Source organism: Hypomesus transpacificus, chromosome 6 (genome assembly GCF_021917145.1).
Source record: "Hypomesus transpacificus isolate Combined female chromosome 6, fHypTra1, whole genome shotgun sequence".
NCBI lineage: Eukaryota > Metazoa > Chordata > Actinopteri > Osmeriformes > Osmeridae > Hypomesus > Hypomesus transpacificus.
The window spans coordinates 4,135,354-4,151,947 of record NC_061065.1 but is presented as its reverse complement, the minus strand read 5'-3'; the positions used below and the strand labels follow the sequence as shown (position 1 = coordinate 4,151,947).

The 16,594-nt window shown below is 43.6% G+C and overlaps 1 protein-coding gene across 1 annotated transcript; it reads right to left on the bottom strand.

The window, feature by feature from the left end:
* Positions 1-11,602: 11,602 nt before the first annotated feature.
* Positions 11,603-13,876, bottom strand: sox11b (SRY-box transcription factor 11b). Its single transcript, XM_047022229.1, has one exon. It carries the CDS (start codon positions 13,727-13,729, stop codon positions 12,614-12,616), a length of 1,116 nt encoding a protein of 371 aa, XP_046878185.1. The 5' UTR covers positions 13,730-13,876; the 3' UTR covers positions 11,603-12,613.
* Positions 13,877-16,594: the final 2,718 nt, after the last annotated feature.

Sequence of the window (16,594 nt, the reverse complement as noted above, 5' to 3'; positions counted from 1 at the left end):
AAATTTCTCTCAGTGACTGGCTCTCAGTTAATTCAGGGGCAAGGAAGGAGGATAATGATGGAGGGACAAGTGTGTCGTGTTGAGAGTGGTGAGTTCTCAATCTCAGTCTCTCTGTTGGTCTTAAGATTGTGTCCACTGAGGCTAAACCTAGTTTGGTTGAACATCCTATTCAAACTAGGAGTCACATGACTCCTTCACTGTAGCAGTGGCCAGGGACGTCTGAAGGGAGGGCTTTAAAGTCTATCTACAGCCACAAGCTTTATGAGACACGTTATAAATACATGCTTTGGCATGGCAAGACATTTTTTCTTCATTTTTTCCTTGATCCCCCCCCCAAACAAAAACAGTGTAACCACGTTAATCAGCGGATAAAAGACATACCAAACTCAAAGGCATCCTCCACACATGCTGCCTGTCATTCCAGAGCCCAACACATGCAGAGGACGGGAACAATCTGCAGATCCAGTCTACCAGGAGTAGAAGATCCAGTCTACCAGGAATTGAGGAACAGCTCAGAGCCAGGGCCCTTCCTGCGGGGCTGAGGCCGGAAACAAGACTTTAAAATGGACTCCATACGTCAATGCCCTGGCAATGATGCTGTCTGAGGGGTTGAGAACTGCCTACAAAGTCTTTGTATGTTGAATCGTCTTATTCTCAGGCCAAATACATATTTCAGTTTACCTGCAGATTCAGCACAAACATGGTTGGCTCAGATAGCAGGGCATGGGAATGTTTTGGTTCTGCTTGTTTCTCCATTCTGGAGGGGGAGCTGTTTCACAGCGACGGTTTCGGTTGAGCTCATTTAACGTGCTGTCCTCGCAATGTCTGTGGGCATGCGGTCACACTAATTACTGTTCCCTTTAATGCTTCTAACATCCATTGTAAAGTGTGTTCTCCGTCAGCATGTCTTGGTGTAGCTGAAGACTCGCTCCCAGCTAGCGCTGCAGTGTTTCAGAGGTTAATCCTCTTTCAAACGAAATGCTGCGTGGGTGTCGCCTCTGCCGTTCAGTTTAAGGAGGAGCCCCAGCTAAAGAACGACAGGAGCTCAGTGGAAAAGCTTGGGGGGGCTTTCAAACAGCACGGAAGTGTGGGGTGAAGCCCGCTGTTCCAAACACAACGACAACTTCAAAACTTCACTGCACTTTTTGGGGAATCAGATCGTGAACTCGGTATGAACAGGTCGAAGTTTGATATTCCTTTGGGTGCCTCACCGATAATGTTCCAAACTATTGAGCGCTGACCAAGTGGGTCATCATCAGACCATTCCTCCAGGGCAACAAGGTATGGAGATGGTAGATCCTGTGAGGAGATGAAACAAACAGCAAATGAGGAGTCTTGGTGGGCTATTTGGGACAGTGCCAGGGATGGCCCCTGCAGTTCAGAGAGGTCATCCCAGCTGAGGCGATCAAACACATACAGCAAATTCCTTTCATGTGTTTTCAAGATTATGTCAGCAAAGTATCTTATTTTGCCATCAAGCCCACATGGCCTTAACTTGCCTTCTGCTTTGATATCACCTAGGATGGCTGTCATAATGAGGCTGCGATTGTTGTAAATGGATAGCTCCGGTCCAAATCAGACATTGTTTAGGAATGGCAAGCATCTGCTGGTAAACCAGCGCACGAAGGGCCTGTAATGACCCCTCCATTATGTTGATTGTTTTTCCCCCTCTCAAAAAGTTAATTTGATGACAGTGAGAGATAGTGCCGGAGTTGTTAAATATACAGTCACGCTCAGAGTGTTCTCACATCCGCGACAGCTGACGTCAACGTGACGTGGTGTTGCCCATACAGTTCCACATGTGACACACACACACACACACAAGTACAGGACACACATCAACATGTGCACAAATGCATCCAAATACTATGCACACACACATACACACACACGTTACACACACTTTCACAAATACACACATTTTAAGTATCACCATATTGTGGTGGTCTTCTTGGAGAAATGACACATGATTTAATGACGTAATAGTGTAGAATAGTGGGATGAGTTATTGTCAAAGAGGATATTGTGTTTAGTGAAGATCACAAAATTGTGTGAGACAACTATAATCCTAAAACATGTTGACCAATACCATCAACAGCCTACTGGTGCCTGACAACAATCCTGTCATAATTGTTTGTAAATGTCTAAATCCCAAAAGGACTAAAGGATGTGGCACAACCTTGCTCTAAATTCACCTAAAAAATGTATCTAGCTCACAAGGTTAGGTTATTGCTAACCAATAAGCCTTAGAAGCATTGCTAGAGCTGCTTATTCAAAACATGACCAAGTGAAAGTATTCAGCTTGCCCATTGTGTGATGTCAAATTATGAGTTTGTTTGTGGCCAGCATGAAAATATCTGAAAGGTCTGAAAATACTTATGTTCAAATCACATGAGAGCTAAAGTTGTTTTTGCTGATTTTAAAATGTTCTTGACACAACAATCGCCCGCATTGTGTTTTATTTCATAACATGTCATGTGAGAAAATGAGTGTGTTCTTGGTAGGAAGATGGAATAGTCAGTTATCCACAAGGTCGGTTCTCTTTAAACCCTTGTGTAAATTTGTCCATTTGGTTTGAATTACTGGCTATGAAACGAGTAAACATTGCATTTGGCCAAGATCCAACACAGTTCAAAAGGGGCATGGGGGGAGCGATGACATAAGGCAGGCTGGATTGGAGATTGATGCAGCTTTGAGGCAAAAATAGTCTGATATCTGGTGGCATAAGTTCTTGCTTTGAGTGGTAGAGAGAGAGTGGTTCGGCCACTTAGTAAGACCTCTGGAAAACTTCAGCCATTAGCTTTGAACGTGCATGATGATTTGTTGTTGGGGGGTGGGGGCAGACAGCTCTTCTCCAGAAGATTGGACTTTAAACCAGCCAATTAGTTGTTTCACACATAAGGAGCATTGTGAGGGTCACATATTAATTGGAAAAATTAGCAGGAAAAATAGAAGCTAGAGATGAGGAGAGAGAAAGAGAGAGAGAGAGAGAGAGAGAGAGAGAGAGAGAGAGAGAGAGAGAGAGAGAGAGAGAGAGAGAGAGAGAGTCAGAGAGTCAGAGAGAGAGAGAGAGAGAGAGAGAGAGAGAGAGAGAGAGAGAGAGAGAGGAGGAGGGGCCCAGTCTCCATTGCTTAATTATAGCAGGGAGAGAGATAACCCTGCTAGCTCTAGATACACCCCCCTCCAAAAAAAGACATGCAATTGGTTCTCCTTTGGCTTTGAAAATTATTCTATTGGCTGGGCTTTGGTCTGACAGGCACCCAGTGTGTGGCAGATGGAGGCTGGATTCTGACAGCTGTTGAGTCCTCCTCTTTTTAATGTGTCTTGAATTTGAGAATACTCCCCCTGTTTTCTGTTTTAATGACTTGGTGTTGTGCAGTTTGTGTGTGACAGAGTGTGTCTGCATGTACGCTTCAACATGTAATTAACGTTCAAGCCATTGCGTGCTGTCACACTTTGCCCACATACAAATCTCCGTCCCAGTTTTTCCCACAAATACACTAACAATGGAAAACAACACTGTCAAAGTCTTCAAAATAATATGATAAAAAATTGCCTTACAAGTTCTTTCCGCAACCATGTTTTATGCATGCATGTGTATGCATGATACAATCTGCTTGGCCATACAAAAAACATTGTGTAGTGTAAACTTGGATGGTTGCAAAGACGATTAAAAGATCAGAGAAATTGAGAAAATAATTCGTTTCTTTAAATGTCCTTTCAGACCACAAGGAAAGCAGGAGCCCAGATGAGCCAAGGTCTTTCTCTGACAGGAAACTGCAGGACCTCCTATTTAGCAGCCCTGCAACAACTCAATAAAACTAGTCAAAGCACGACCAAGTTTTCAAACGCAATCCACAAAGTGGACTACACTACATATGCCCAATCAATCTTATCGATGCAGCACACCAATATGGTTCTGAAGCTATGAAGAGCTGGGGATAGTATAGACTGGCCAATTACTCTGTCAGATAAACAAAAGAAAAAACACATGAACTGAAAATGTTAATTTCCCAGTTCATTCCTTACAACAAAGAGAAAACTCAATCAAGAAGGTTTGACAAACATTGCTTGTACTTAGTGCTGACGTAAATACAGAAATATAACTTTTGGAAATATAAGGAGCATGATGGAGCATGTCGTGTTTTGCACTTGTTTCCATCTGTTTGCTAGAAAAAAGTAGACCAATTGTTTATTGACAGCCTTTCTGTACTAGACAGCATTGTTTCCCTTCCCTCATGCTATGAGTGTCAAGCATTCTCAGAAATGCACTTGTCCTCCTTGGAGTAGTGTTTACACATTATGGTTCATATCAAAACACAAATGATGCTTCTGATTTGTCATGAGGGTGAAAAAAGGAAGGTCCTTTCCTGTTTTCCAATTGCTCTTCTGTGTTCCCCCGAGGCACTAGATCTCCTGTTTCCAACGTCTAGGACAGCACCGCTGCATTCCCCAGGACTAAGAGGACTCCGTGCCTTCTTCTATATGATCTAAACTCAAATTTCCCCACTCAAGACTGAGGGCCATATGCAGATAGTTTTTCAGGTATACGTAAAAGCATGAAAAAGCCCTATAATTTCCTTTTGGATTAACTGGATTCTGTGAGAGTAAATTAGTTATATACTGACCAGTTTGCTCTAGTTTCAGAGCAGTAAAGCAGTGGCTCCCAGGGATCTGCTCCCACAGAGGGCGTTGCATCGGTGTGCTTACTGCTCACAGGGCAGCTTGGTCTTATCTGCACAGAGAATCAGCAGGAAGTAACAGAAAGCCTGGCTTATCTGTATTTCTAGCTGGGATGGGGACGGGGAGGGGGGGGATGGGGTGGCGGGTGAGAGGTGGGAGTGTGCGTGTGTTTGTGGCTCAAGTTGTTTGGTGTGTGTGTGCATGCTTGTGTGCGCTGAGGTAAGGGGGGGGGGGGGGTGTTAAGGGCAGAGACATGAACAGCCTGGCAAGCAGCAATGCAGCTGAGCTGTTTGGGAAACGAAGAGAGGGGTCAGACACCAAAGCAAAACAGACTCAACAGGAAGAGCCGTCAGGAAACCAGTGAGATCTGGTTGGTGCTGCACCGGCTATCATAACAACAGTGCCAACACTTCACATGAGTGGGGCCAACAGGAGCCTTGCAGCCATTTTGACTCATGTTGTATCGCAATAGATTGTGCATGATTCAATTTGATCATGTCAGAACGAAACGACGAGTTCAGCCACACAGTCACAACACGAGAGGGTGTGAGTGCTGTGAAAGACCACACTTTCAGGGACATTGTGGTCTTGAGATAAGCCAAACAGAAGTTTATTTGGGTTGATTTTAATTGTGTTTCCTTCTATGTTTGTAACATCTGTATCTACATCTACACGTGACGTTCCGTCATTGGTCATATAATCCATCTATAAATGTTGTGTCCATGTTACCATGTTAAAATCATGAGTCTACAGTACATGCAATGGTGTGGACTGGGTATGGTGCTAACACAACACATATGGAGCAAGATCATATTGAGTATCATAAATGTAAAAACTAATGTTTTTGTCATCTGGCACATGGCCGTCCCTGAGCATCCACTTTAAAGGAGCCCTCCAGATGGAAAAGGATGATGCACATTCATAAAACAAAACATACATCACACATGTGTTACTAATGACAAGCAGTATTGAAGCCTTGTAACTCCATGTAACAAAATGGCTGCCTTGTGAGCACTTCATTGAGGCCCGAGTGGGGCTAAGCAGCCCTGTGTCCTTTTCACCCCCATCTGGAATTGTTCCTAACACATCCTCTGACACGCACCTCAGGAGAGTCCAGGGTGGGGCCAAACCTCTCCAAGAATGTTGGGGAGCACAGCTCTGGCTTCCTCTCAACTGCTTGGTGCGTTTGACGATAATGGATGAGGCTTTTCAAAGAGGGGAGAGCACAGTGACCTTGCACTAACAGGCACCTGCGTATTTTGCCCCAAATAAAGGTACAAAGACAGCTTCAGCTCCTCCCCGGAGAAGCCTTCCCAGATGATGGCCAGCTACTGCAAGTCACATGCATGGGCTCACATCCCTGCTCAAGAGAAGCCCAAACACACTGACAGCCGTTGCAGAGGCCTGATGTGGGCACCTTCAAATAGAAAGAAACGGACGCCGTCTATCGTAAGTGCATTTGGAAGAAGAAAAAAAAGAGAAAAAGAATCAGATTAATCCTGAGCCTATTAGATTCCCTCACTACTCATGACATGCCATTAGGAGGCATTTTAACACAGCTACAATGTGACTTAATGGGGGTGAAGTCTGGGCTTTCTGCCGCCAGGGCGAGGTTAGACGCGATGCACAGTCATTGATTTACAATTTCTGCAGCGTTGTGAGGTGAGCCGTGTCATGTTAATAAAGATTAAGACTCGTCCTGGACTCTAAAGTGCACTTTCTCCTCAGACGACTGGCGGGGTGGCATCGCACATGGCATTCTGAGGCCTCGCGCTGGAATGAGAGTTTTCTCACTCTAGAGAGAGACATAGAGACATAGTGTTTGTTAACAATTCAAAACTATTCATGGCCTAACAAAACCAATCATAAGGGAAATGTCTATTTTGTTTAACTTGAAGGCAACATCAGCCCCTCAGTGCATGTTGGGATTGTTTTGCCTGCAGTGCCTCTGACCCTTCATGGTACAGAACAGACTAGAACACTATGTCACTGTTCTGAGCTACTGTATGTTTCAAGGTTCCCTGGTCTGCTCTATTGTGTTGGACGACTGACTCACCTGTCCATTTTACATAGCACTTCCTCCACAATTACACCATGTCAGAAGAGCGAGAAAAAGATAGAGAAAACAAAACCAAAAACGGCAACCGAGTATGTCGATTCTGCTTCCTTTAATGACACAGTGTGTCTGGGTGAGTGACGACAGCGAGCTTTTGTCTAAAAAGCAGCAGGGTAAATGCAGGTCTGGGTTCTCAGTCGTCAGGGCTCATCATAGGGGGAGAGACGTCCTCTGTCACCCCAGCCTAAATGGTTTTAAATGCTCAGCAATTAGTGGGCCCGAGGTCGATACTTAAAGGATGAAGAACGTGTACCGTGACTCCATTAGAGGCCCTTGTACAGAGATTTGTTTGCATCCTGGCCTTACAACTGGCCGCCTATGTAAAAGCAAGACGTATTCCACCCCCAGAACACGGCTGGTACAGTGTCTAACCAGCTCGCTCAGTTTGCTGAATTGCTGAATTACCATTCCTAATTAAGAACTCTACATAACGAGAGGGCTTTAATGATTAATCCATTTTACGCTACTTTGGTTTTGGAAATTAAATGCTCTGTCCTTTTACAGGCTCCTTATAAGGTAATAACATCCCTCCAAATCACCCTGGTGTGCCGCTCCTCTGTTCTCATTTTGAAATTTGACTGATGTGCTGGAGGCCTCCACTGAGCTACAGAAATATCTGGCTGTGTGTCCACCAGCAAATGACCAGGTGTCTCAATAAATCACTAACAAGATTTTAGGCTTATTTTCAGAGGCGAGACCCAGTTAGGTTTGATCAATGCAATCACAATTCAGTCGGTGCGGGTAACACATAACAGCCCTCCCACCTACCCCCCCCCCCCCCCCCCCACACACACACACACACACACACACACACAGACCACCTCTATCTAGTGGAAGAGCTGTTAGGGCCAAAATAATGTACTCAATGCTTGTGTCCTCTGCAGTAAGACAGTGTTGGAGAAGCTTTCCTGGTTTGTTTTAGTCAGGTTGATAACTGTGTGAGGTAGCACAAGGAAGTCAATAAAACCATGTAACACATACAGTGGGTCTACTGTTAAGTCGAGGGCTGAGGGTGAAGACTCCCAACTGTGGGCTGAACTCCAGCAGACACTGTTAAATCAGCTTATTGCAGATCTCTTAGTGCCGCTTGATAGACAATTGTGCAATAACAGAACCTTAACATACCTCATATGAAACAAATCGCAAGTGACGTACAGAGGCCAGTGTTGGCAACGTCGAGGTTATGGTTTTGATTTCCCCATGACCTACGTGAGTATGTGCAGTCATTTAAATGAAGGAGACTGGATTTAAATATCTGAATTTGTACAAATCTGGACATCGTAATCCAATTAGTGTGTTTTTGTTTTGTTTTACCATCTAACGTTCATCTCTTTAAAAATGACCTACTTTCAGAATACTTGTAGATTCAGAATACACAAAATGCTAACTGTGCCATTTAACCAATATGTACGGTACAGGGAGAAAAAAAGTTACAGATGGCGTACTATATTTTTACCTAGGAACTTATTTTTATTCTACAGTACATTATAATCAGGAAGCAGGACACCCATTGGAGCCAAGCCAAAAGGGTTTTTATCTGAAATGAGACAGTGGCCCCATATTATATCTGTTTGTTATAAAGCCAGAGACATCAATACAACCTGAGGAGATTATGATATTAAACACAGATTATAAGATTATGAATTAAATAAGGTCTAGCTATCCAGACAAAAAACTAATCGAGAATCCCAAATGGGATCTTAGTCTGGGAGACACATTTGGGACGGTTTAAATCCACTTCTAGGACCCCAAAAAGGCACAAAGGCCCCGGTCTTACATTCATCATCATTAACCTCTGTGGCACCCACAGCTTCCTGTGCTAATCATCCACTGAGGCGGGCAGCAGATCGACTTTCAAATTAGAGCCACTGACTGCTGATGTGACGAGGGAGCGGTTGGTCTGGGTCGGTAACCTGGGCAACCTAAAGAGTGGTGGAGTGGGGGAGCCCTATAATGGGGATTACAATGGTTGCCGTGCGATGTGCACACAGTGGAATTAGGCCAGTATTAGACTGAAATGAATTTGAATGGGGAGTTTTCTGGTCCAGTCAAAATTGCATTCCCTTTTGGCAATTGTTCCCAAGAATGGCCACGGAGGGAGATGAGATGAAAGAAAACTGTGCTCTCCTTCCTTGGTTAACCCATTCAGTTGTCTTTAGCATTGTCAAAGGGAGGAAAAAGAAAAGCACAGGCAAGACCCAGTGTCAACATACTTTCGTAATTAGAAGCATTGACATATTTAAGGCAATGAACTGCATTTGAAATAAAATCCTATTTACATTTAAAACGGGAGGAAAAGTGATGAAAAAGAGCTGTGCTCTGGTGTTCCTCCCTTCTCCACACTGACTTACTGTACACTCAGGGATAGAGCAGGGAATGTATAATCAAACCCATGCACCTTGGCACAGGTCCAGATAGTGACTTTCCTTCCTATAGATCAACGTATGCAGCAGAGGAGTGAGCAGAGCTCCTGTATGCTGTTATACAACCAGAATGGCCTGCTCTGCCTGACATATTTGCCTCCGAGCCCAGCAAGAAAGTTTGCGTTGGTTGTGGGTCAGACATCAATGAGCCTTGGGAGTCAAGTGGCTGAGCGGGTAGAGCATCGGGCTAGTAATCTGAAGGTTGCCAGTTCGATTCCCGGCCAGTACACATGACGTTGTGTCCTTGGGCAAGGCACTTCACCCTACTTGCCCCGGGGAGAATGTCCCTGTACTTACTGTAAGTCGCTCTGGATAAGAGCGTCTGCTAAATGACTAAATGTAAATGTAAATGTAAATGGTTAAGAGCTTTACTGAAGCAGATTATGAAAAGCATACAGATAATAGATGAGGAGACACATAAACTCTTTATCCCGTTCAAGCGACTATTCTTTTTGCATCTGTTCCAATCCGGCCACAGCAGATTTAGTGACATTATCAAAACAAGTTCTTTCCAGGTTACCGATCAGCAGACATATCACACTCCATGAGTCTGTGTTCATGTGCATCTGCTGCATTGTGGCCACACCAGCAGTAAATGTGTCTTTTTTTCTTCCCCTAAACAATTTTTTTTTTCAATAGTGTCACTTCTCTGTTGTTATTTGTGGGACCAATCACCGCCCAAAAGGGACCAGGGCAGAACTAAGTGTAGCAGAGTGGGAAGGACAGCTGTAAAATTGCAAATAAATACATCACATAAACCCAATTCACAGTAATGCAATAAATTTCAAACAAGGCTGAACAAGCCCTCTCGGCCCCTCTCACTAAATAGGAATCAAGCCAAGCGTAGATTCTCTAAACAACATTAGGAGTGTAACAGCCTTGAGGTTTATCTGTGTGCTGTGCTTGCTAATGATTTCAGGCCGTCCTTTAAGTTTAGCGTGTTACTAGATCTGCACTCTCCTTGCCAGCTGTTTTTTTTTCTTTCTTCTCGAACAGGAAGAGCATCTGATGTCAATACTAGAAAAGCATAGTGGATTCAAATTCAAAGGCAAAATCAGTTATTGTATGGTAGAGCTGATCCATGGCTATACAGACTCAGACACTGTACCGCCGTTCTGCCCCACTTCCCTTCAAGTCCAAATGGATTGAGATTCCGTCTTTTTAATATCTCACAGGGATTTTGTAAACAAATCCTACAATGTATCCCATATGCGGCACAATTTACATACCCTTTCTAGCACAGAGTCGTTGTATTGGGTTTATGGACAGAGTGCCATTATTATTATTTTACCCAACAGATCAAAGTTGACCTTGTCATCACCGTATATGAGGACTGGCAGCTTCTCCTGTTACGTAACCCGTAGGGAGAGTAGTGCGAGGAGCATGACCTCTGACCCAGTCTTCATCCCTTGTCTTCATTCTTTCTACTGGTGTGCACTTGTTCATAACATCACACATGCATTCATATGTGTATGACTGCTGTAAAATCACATCCTGAACCGAATTTGATTATTTTATATCTATTCTTTGAGGACACATCTATGGAAGTGAGAAATTAGGTATCAAAGTCGATGTAAAGCAATAACATCATCTGTTTCTTGTCATAGCCTATCTTATCCCATGGAGAGGCCTGTGCAGTAACTATTGTGATGCTATCAAGAGGGAGTCTTGACTAAGGGCCTTGGTGAAGTCAATACAGTTGGCTGTTTGCATTGATCCTTTTAAATGCCACATAAGTTGGCTGCTGCTACAATGTTAGCTGCTCAATAACAACTTGACGTTTGTATAGAGCTATTGAAATCATTGTTGGGAAGGTGATTGTCAAAGTTAATGTACATCAATATGGTATGGTGGGAGATATGTTGTGTGACCCAAGTGCAAGGGAGACTTCTAGATTTTAAAGGTGACAATTCTTCAAGCCTTAGTAGAAAGTTGATTACATTCAACACTGGCAATAGGGAAGTCATCCCCTCATGATAAACACTGGTTGAACCGACTATAATTAAATGCATTTATTGCTAAGTTCATAGTAAGAGAACTTGAGGCTTCAAGATGCCTGAAGTATCCTAGATTCACGTCTAACAGCAAACAATCTTTACATATGATAAATCTATCCACTTCAAATGGCTGTGCAGGAGCAAATGACCTAGAATGCATATTTAGTGAATCTTGACAAGGCAATGTATGCCAGTTCCAACCAAAGTGTTCCCATTAGTAAACCAAGGTTTTAGATTACATGAATGTTATCAGTGAAAGCCCTGTTCAGGACAAAACAAACCCAGTGTGTCTTGAGCATCCACAACAGTATCTCTTTTTACCCATGTAGATATACACGTCATCCCATGTGGTGCTCTCATAATAAACAAGCTCATTCAGTTGCTTCAGTTCCAGCTGATTTATTCAGTTTTGTCAAGATACAGACTTCAGCATGACGACAAGAAACGCATTTCATTTGCTACAAAAAACGCGGATGGTCCATTTTAAGAGTAGCCTATATTGCACAAAATAATGAAGAAAACAACATGTGCCATTAAGATGATAAAATGCGAAAAGAAGATCCAGTTTCACACCTGCTATTTGGGACCCATTCACACCAATATACATAAACTCCTAACTTTACTATTTTACAGAACATATACAATCTTGAATCTAGTACCAGCAATGAGGTCTATATTCCCCAATTCCAATTTACTCCTTAGACGCACCAAATTGAATCTACTTCTGTACATACCCTTGCTTAAAATAAATCAAGGCATTTAGATGCAAGGTGATATCATTTAGCCCTTGCATGCTAAACGTAAATGAAACCGGGTAGAAGTGCCTGAAAACCTCACTGAAAGCACAGTAAGAACATTCCCTTTTACTGTACAAAAATATGCCTGAAAATATTTTACTTTTTTAAAAAGATGAGGTATGTTGGTTATGTATCAAAATGCTTCCTGCCATACCTGTCTTCTATAGCGGTTTAGACTACTTTATCATTTCCATACCAAGACGGAATCGGAACTGATAACAAAATAACCAATTGTGGAATACAGAAATCACATAAAACTTTTTGTTTGTTGAAAAGTTACATCCTGAACAGTGTTATCAGATTTGCCCAAATTCAGCCCAGCCGTGTGTCAGACCCAAGTAGTTACAAGTGGGACGGGAATGCATAGTTCAGATTCTACTCATTGTGGTCCACTTAATTTGAGCAGTTTCACTGCAGACCCGAGGAAAATCCATAAAACCCTGTCATGGTGACAAATGTCACTGTTTGCAAAAGTACCACATTGTAACGAGTCTCGTTTCAGTTTGTGGCGCCTCTTCCTCCTGCGCTCCGAAACCGCCACAGGGCTGGCAACAAACTGGTCATACTGTCCTCGTTACCAGCGACTCCTTCGTGAAATTAGTACGTGAACACCAAATCTGAAAAGTTCGCCTCAAGCCAATCCCCTGCGATCATTTCGCTCAGCTCGGGGGTGCAATAGTCTGGGAATTCAAAGTGAGAGCTGAGACTGCCCTCGCTGAAAGAGTCCAAGTCTTTATCCACCAAGGAAAGAGACAGGTTTCCTGAATTTGAGTTCCCGAGCTCTGATGCATGAGTACCGGATGCTAAGTTTAAACTGAAGTCAACCAGTAAGTCGTCCGAATCCTCACTGGAGCTGGACGAGGTTGAGACTGACCTGAATGAAGATGCTGGTGAGAGTGAAGCAGGACAATTTGTGCTCTGCTTAGTAATGTTCTTGAAATTGTAGAACAGTCTGTTGGGGGCAGCGTTCGCATTCCTAGACTCATCGTACATGCTCGCGCCCTCCGACTCAGCAGTGGAGCTCAGCGTGGGGCTGGCGGGCACTTTGGCGATGTTGTAGGGTATCGGTTCCTCGTCCTCCTCCACTTTAATCCGAGAGGCTAGTTCTTCCTCAAAGTCCTCGTCGTCGTCGTCGTCATCTTCCTCGTCGTCAGTAAATTCCCTTTTGATAGACTTGCTGGTCTTAAAGCTGGTAAAAACGTAGTCATAACGAGGGTCATGGGACGGTCTGGTTGTGACTGCCTTGGTAGTTTTCAATTTAGTGAATTTCTTTCCCGAAGCTTTAACAGGTTTGATGCTAGTCTTCTCTGGCGACTGTGCGGCTGGTTTTGTAGAACTGTCAAGCTTTGGTTTTTTCTTGGGTCGGTACTTGTAGTCAGGGTAGTCAGCCATGTGTTTTAGCCGGAGTCTCTCGGCTTCCCTGATGAAGGGAATCTTTTCACTGTCCTTTAGCATTTTCCACCGTTTTCCAAGTCTCTTGGAAATTTCTGCGTTGTGCATGTCCGGAGACTGTTCCATGATCTTTCTCCTCTCGATTTTCGACCAAACCATGAATGCATTCATGGGTCGCTTGATATGACCGGTTGCTGTCTTGCACCAGTCTGGTTTTAGCGGCACCGGACTGCACGCCATCATCAGTTCGTTTTCCTCGGAGTCAGTAGCTTCCTGGGACATGCTGCTCTCCGTTTCGCTGGGTTCTGTTTGCTGCACCATGTTCCGTCGTGTTTCAAAACGACTGCAGGGTTGTAACTACCCACAGGCACTTACTGCGTTGCTCGCTTTGGTCACTCTTTTCACTTCTAGCTCATTCAATTCAACCTCTCTCCAAAGTTACCAACTGCCTTCTTAACTAGTTCTTGAGTCGCTCAGATAGGTTACGTCATTTTAATTACCCAATCACAGCACTCCTCTCCGCCCAGCAGCCTCCAGACATTCCGTTAACCCTTTCGCTCGCTCTTGATTTCATTGGTGGCAGTGTATGTGGGCGGAGACTTAATGCTGTCTGGACATGGAGTACGAGACAAGAATATTGAATGCACACTGACAGTGTCGGGATGAAAGGGTGTATCATAGGGGGAAGTCATGACAGGAGTAAGCCTTAGCCTCTCTAAACCTCTCTAAAATATTGATTTGCATTGTTTACTCTGCCCAAACAGGTAGATGTATCACCAGCAGATACAGAGAAAGACAGAGGGTGGCGCCTCATCACTGTATATTTTCAGGAAAAATGACATAATTCCGTTTTTTCAAGATAAACACATTGTCTGCACATAGCATACAGATTAGTGTGTAATTGAGAGGACTAGATGGAGCATCTTGCAAGGAAACCAAACTATATTTTTCTCAAACCACACACACACATAAGCAAAGACTGCTGTGTCAAGGAACAGGGCAGCCTCCTTCTCAAGACCACCCCAGCATCAGTCCTCTTGGCCAAGTGCCAGATCCACCTCTTATAAGGCTTTCTCTCGCTCTCTTTTTGTCCCCTAGAGGGCAATCATTTACCCCTTCTCTGCTTTCCACTAGCCCCCTCATTTCCCTGCCCCCACTCAATCCCATGTGGTGACACACTAAAATACAGAGATAGAGACAGAACGAGAGAAAAGAAAGAGAAGAGCGCTCTCACCAGCTTCATTTTCCCCAGGAAATGCTCAGCCCGGTTAGTGGAGCAGACCCCAGCTTCTACCACTTTACTAAAACAGACAACCCAGGTCCAAGCATTCGGATCACATCTGGCTGCTTTCTTGGCTCTCACACTCCCTCACTGGCACTAGCAATATTGTTTAGTGTGTCCAATTTACCACTGACATGTTTGTTGTATGTCTGTGTGTATGTGTGTGTGAGTGTGTGTATGCAAGTGTAGGGGGATGATGAGAGATAGTGTGTGCTGAAACTTAATTAGCAGACTATCACATTTGATCAGACCTGTCCAACATCGTTTCTGGTTGTTTTTGAGGTGTTGTGTCACAACAGTGTGTATGTCTTGTTCTGCTTTCATCAGGGCCCGCAACTCATTAGCAACAGAGGCAGGACAATCTGAACAGAACAGATAATCAGCATTCCAGAGTGAAGTAGTCCCACACCAAATGATTGTTTTGTTACTATGACAGTGCATTCACAACACTGGAAGATTTCCTTTATATTTAAAATACCAACATGGTGATGATTCCATCTGTAGCTTTTGTACCTCTAGGTAGTTTTTTGAGGGGTTAGTAAAAAAAAAATATAAATAAAAAGGATACAAATCAGAAGTGTGTGTTTGTTTACATGAAAACAGATGTACTGTTAGTCCTCAAATAAATGCCCAAGCATAGACTCAACACTAAAGCAAAACAATGACAAATATTGTAGATCCTAGGATGGGTTTCTTAAACATAGACTATACAGTATATATTTATACATATATATTCATACATGCTTGTAAGGTATGATGATATTTCCCTATACTGTTTGTGACACCAAATAAGGATGTGCTTGAATGGAAAAAATGTAACCCTAGCATGGTAAATACACAGTAAATACACAACAAACCATTGTAGCATTCAACTGTATTCACGCTTGTCTTTTTAAAAGTATTTTTTTACATACATTAATTTGCATGTTGACTGAAGTATCCCTGACTGAAAGAGAAGTGGGACAGTGAGAGACATAAACTTAACACATTGATGGTGAGCTGTTGATGGGCGGGGCTCCTCATTCACATAGATGAGTCAACCAGGCCTGCATCCTGGTCGTTGCTTAGGAATGCAACTATAGGCTGTAAACTGTGGAGGAGGAGAGGGTAACTAATGGCCACTGTTAGAGGTGTGAAATCGACTGTCTCTTGTTGGGGTATGCAGAGACAAGCAGTTGGGATTATTGCTTCATCACTGTTGTTTTGGAAGCAGAGCTGTATAAGCAATCTGTTCTCCCAGGAATGGGACTGGTGTTGGATGAGCGACCATGTTTGAGTGGCTGCTTGCTAGATATGCTGTTAGACAAAAACATCCTGTTTCCCAGTGAGGGCTCTCCTGGGAATACTCACAGGTGCTAACTCAAGATTAGACACAAAGGGTTTGCATTGATAATTCAGGAGTCGAACACAAATTATGATCACTATGATCGTTCATACCTTTACTGACAGCTTGTTTTTCTTTGTAACTTTGACTAGGTGGTTACTGCAACACTTCTGTAAAACCTTTATATCAGAGTTGAGAAGCAGTCCCTTTGTAGCTTATGAAAGTAAGGCAGTGGTATAGTAATAGAGATCATGTAGTTTGACCGAAAGAGGACTAGGATAAAGAACAGATCGGTTAGGTTCCAGAGTGCTTCGCTATCTGGATGGAGGAGAGGACCGACACACTGTAATGAAATTGACCTGATGCTTCTCCATTTTCCAGGTGTGGTCCTTTCAAGACTGGTAAAAACAGTGCACGGTCTGGTCATGAATACCAACGTAGAACACTTCATGCCCTCTACTGTGTTTGTCACACGTCGCTCAAGCAGTACCAAGTCCCTCTCCCCCCTTCCTTTGCATGTGTATAGAGACGGGGGTAGGGGGCTTGGCCATTAGCATCAAATAGCTAGCAGTGTCCTCTG

Coding starts and splice junctions, on each gene's coding strand:
- sox11b (XM_047022229.1), bottom strand. CDS start 13,729: ATGGTGCAGCAAACAGAACCCAGCGAAACGGAGAGCAGCATGTCCCAG.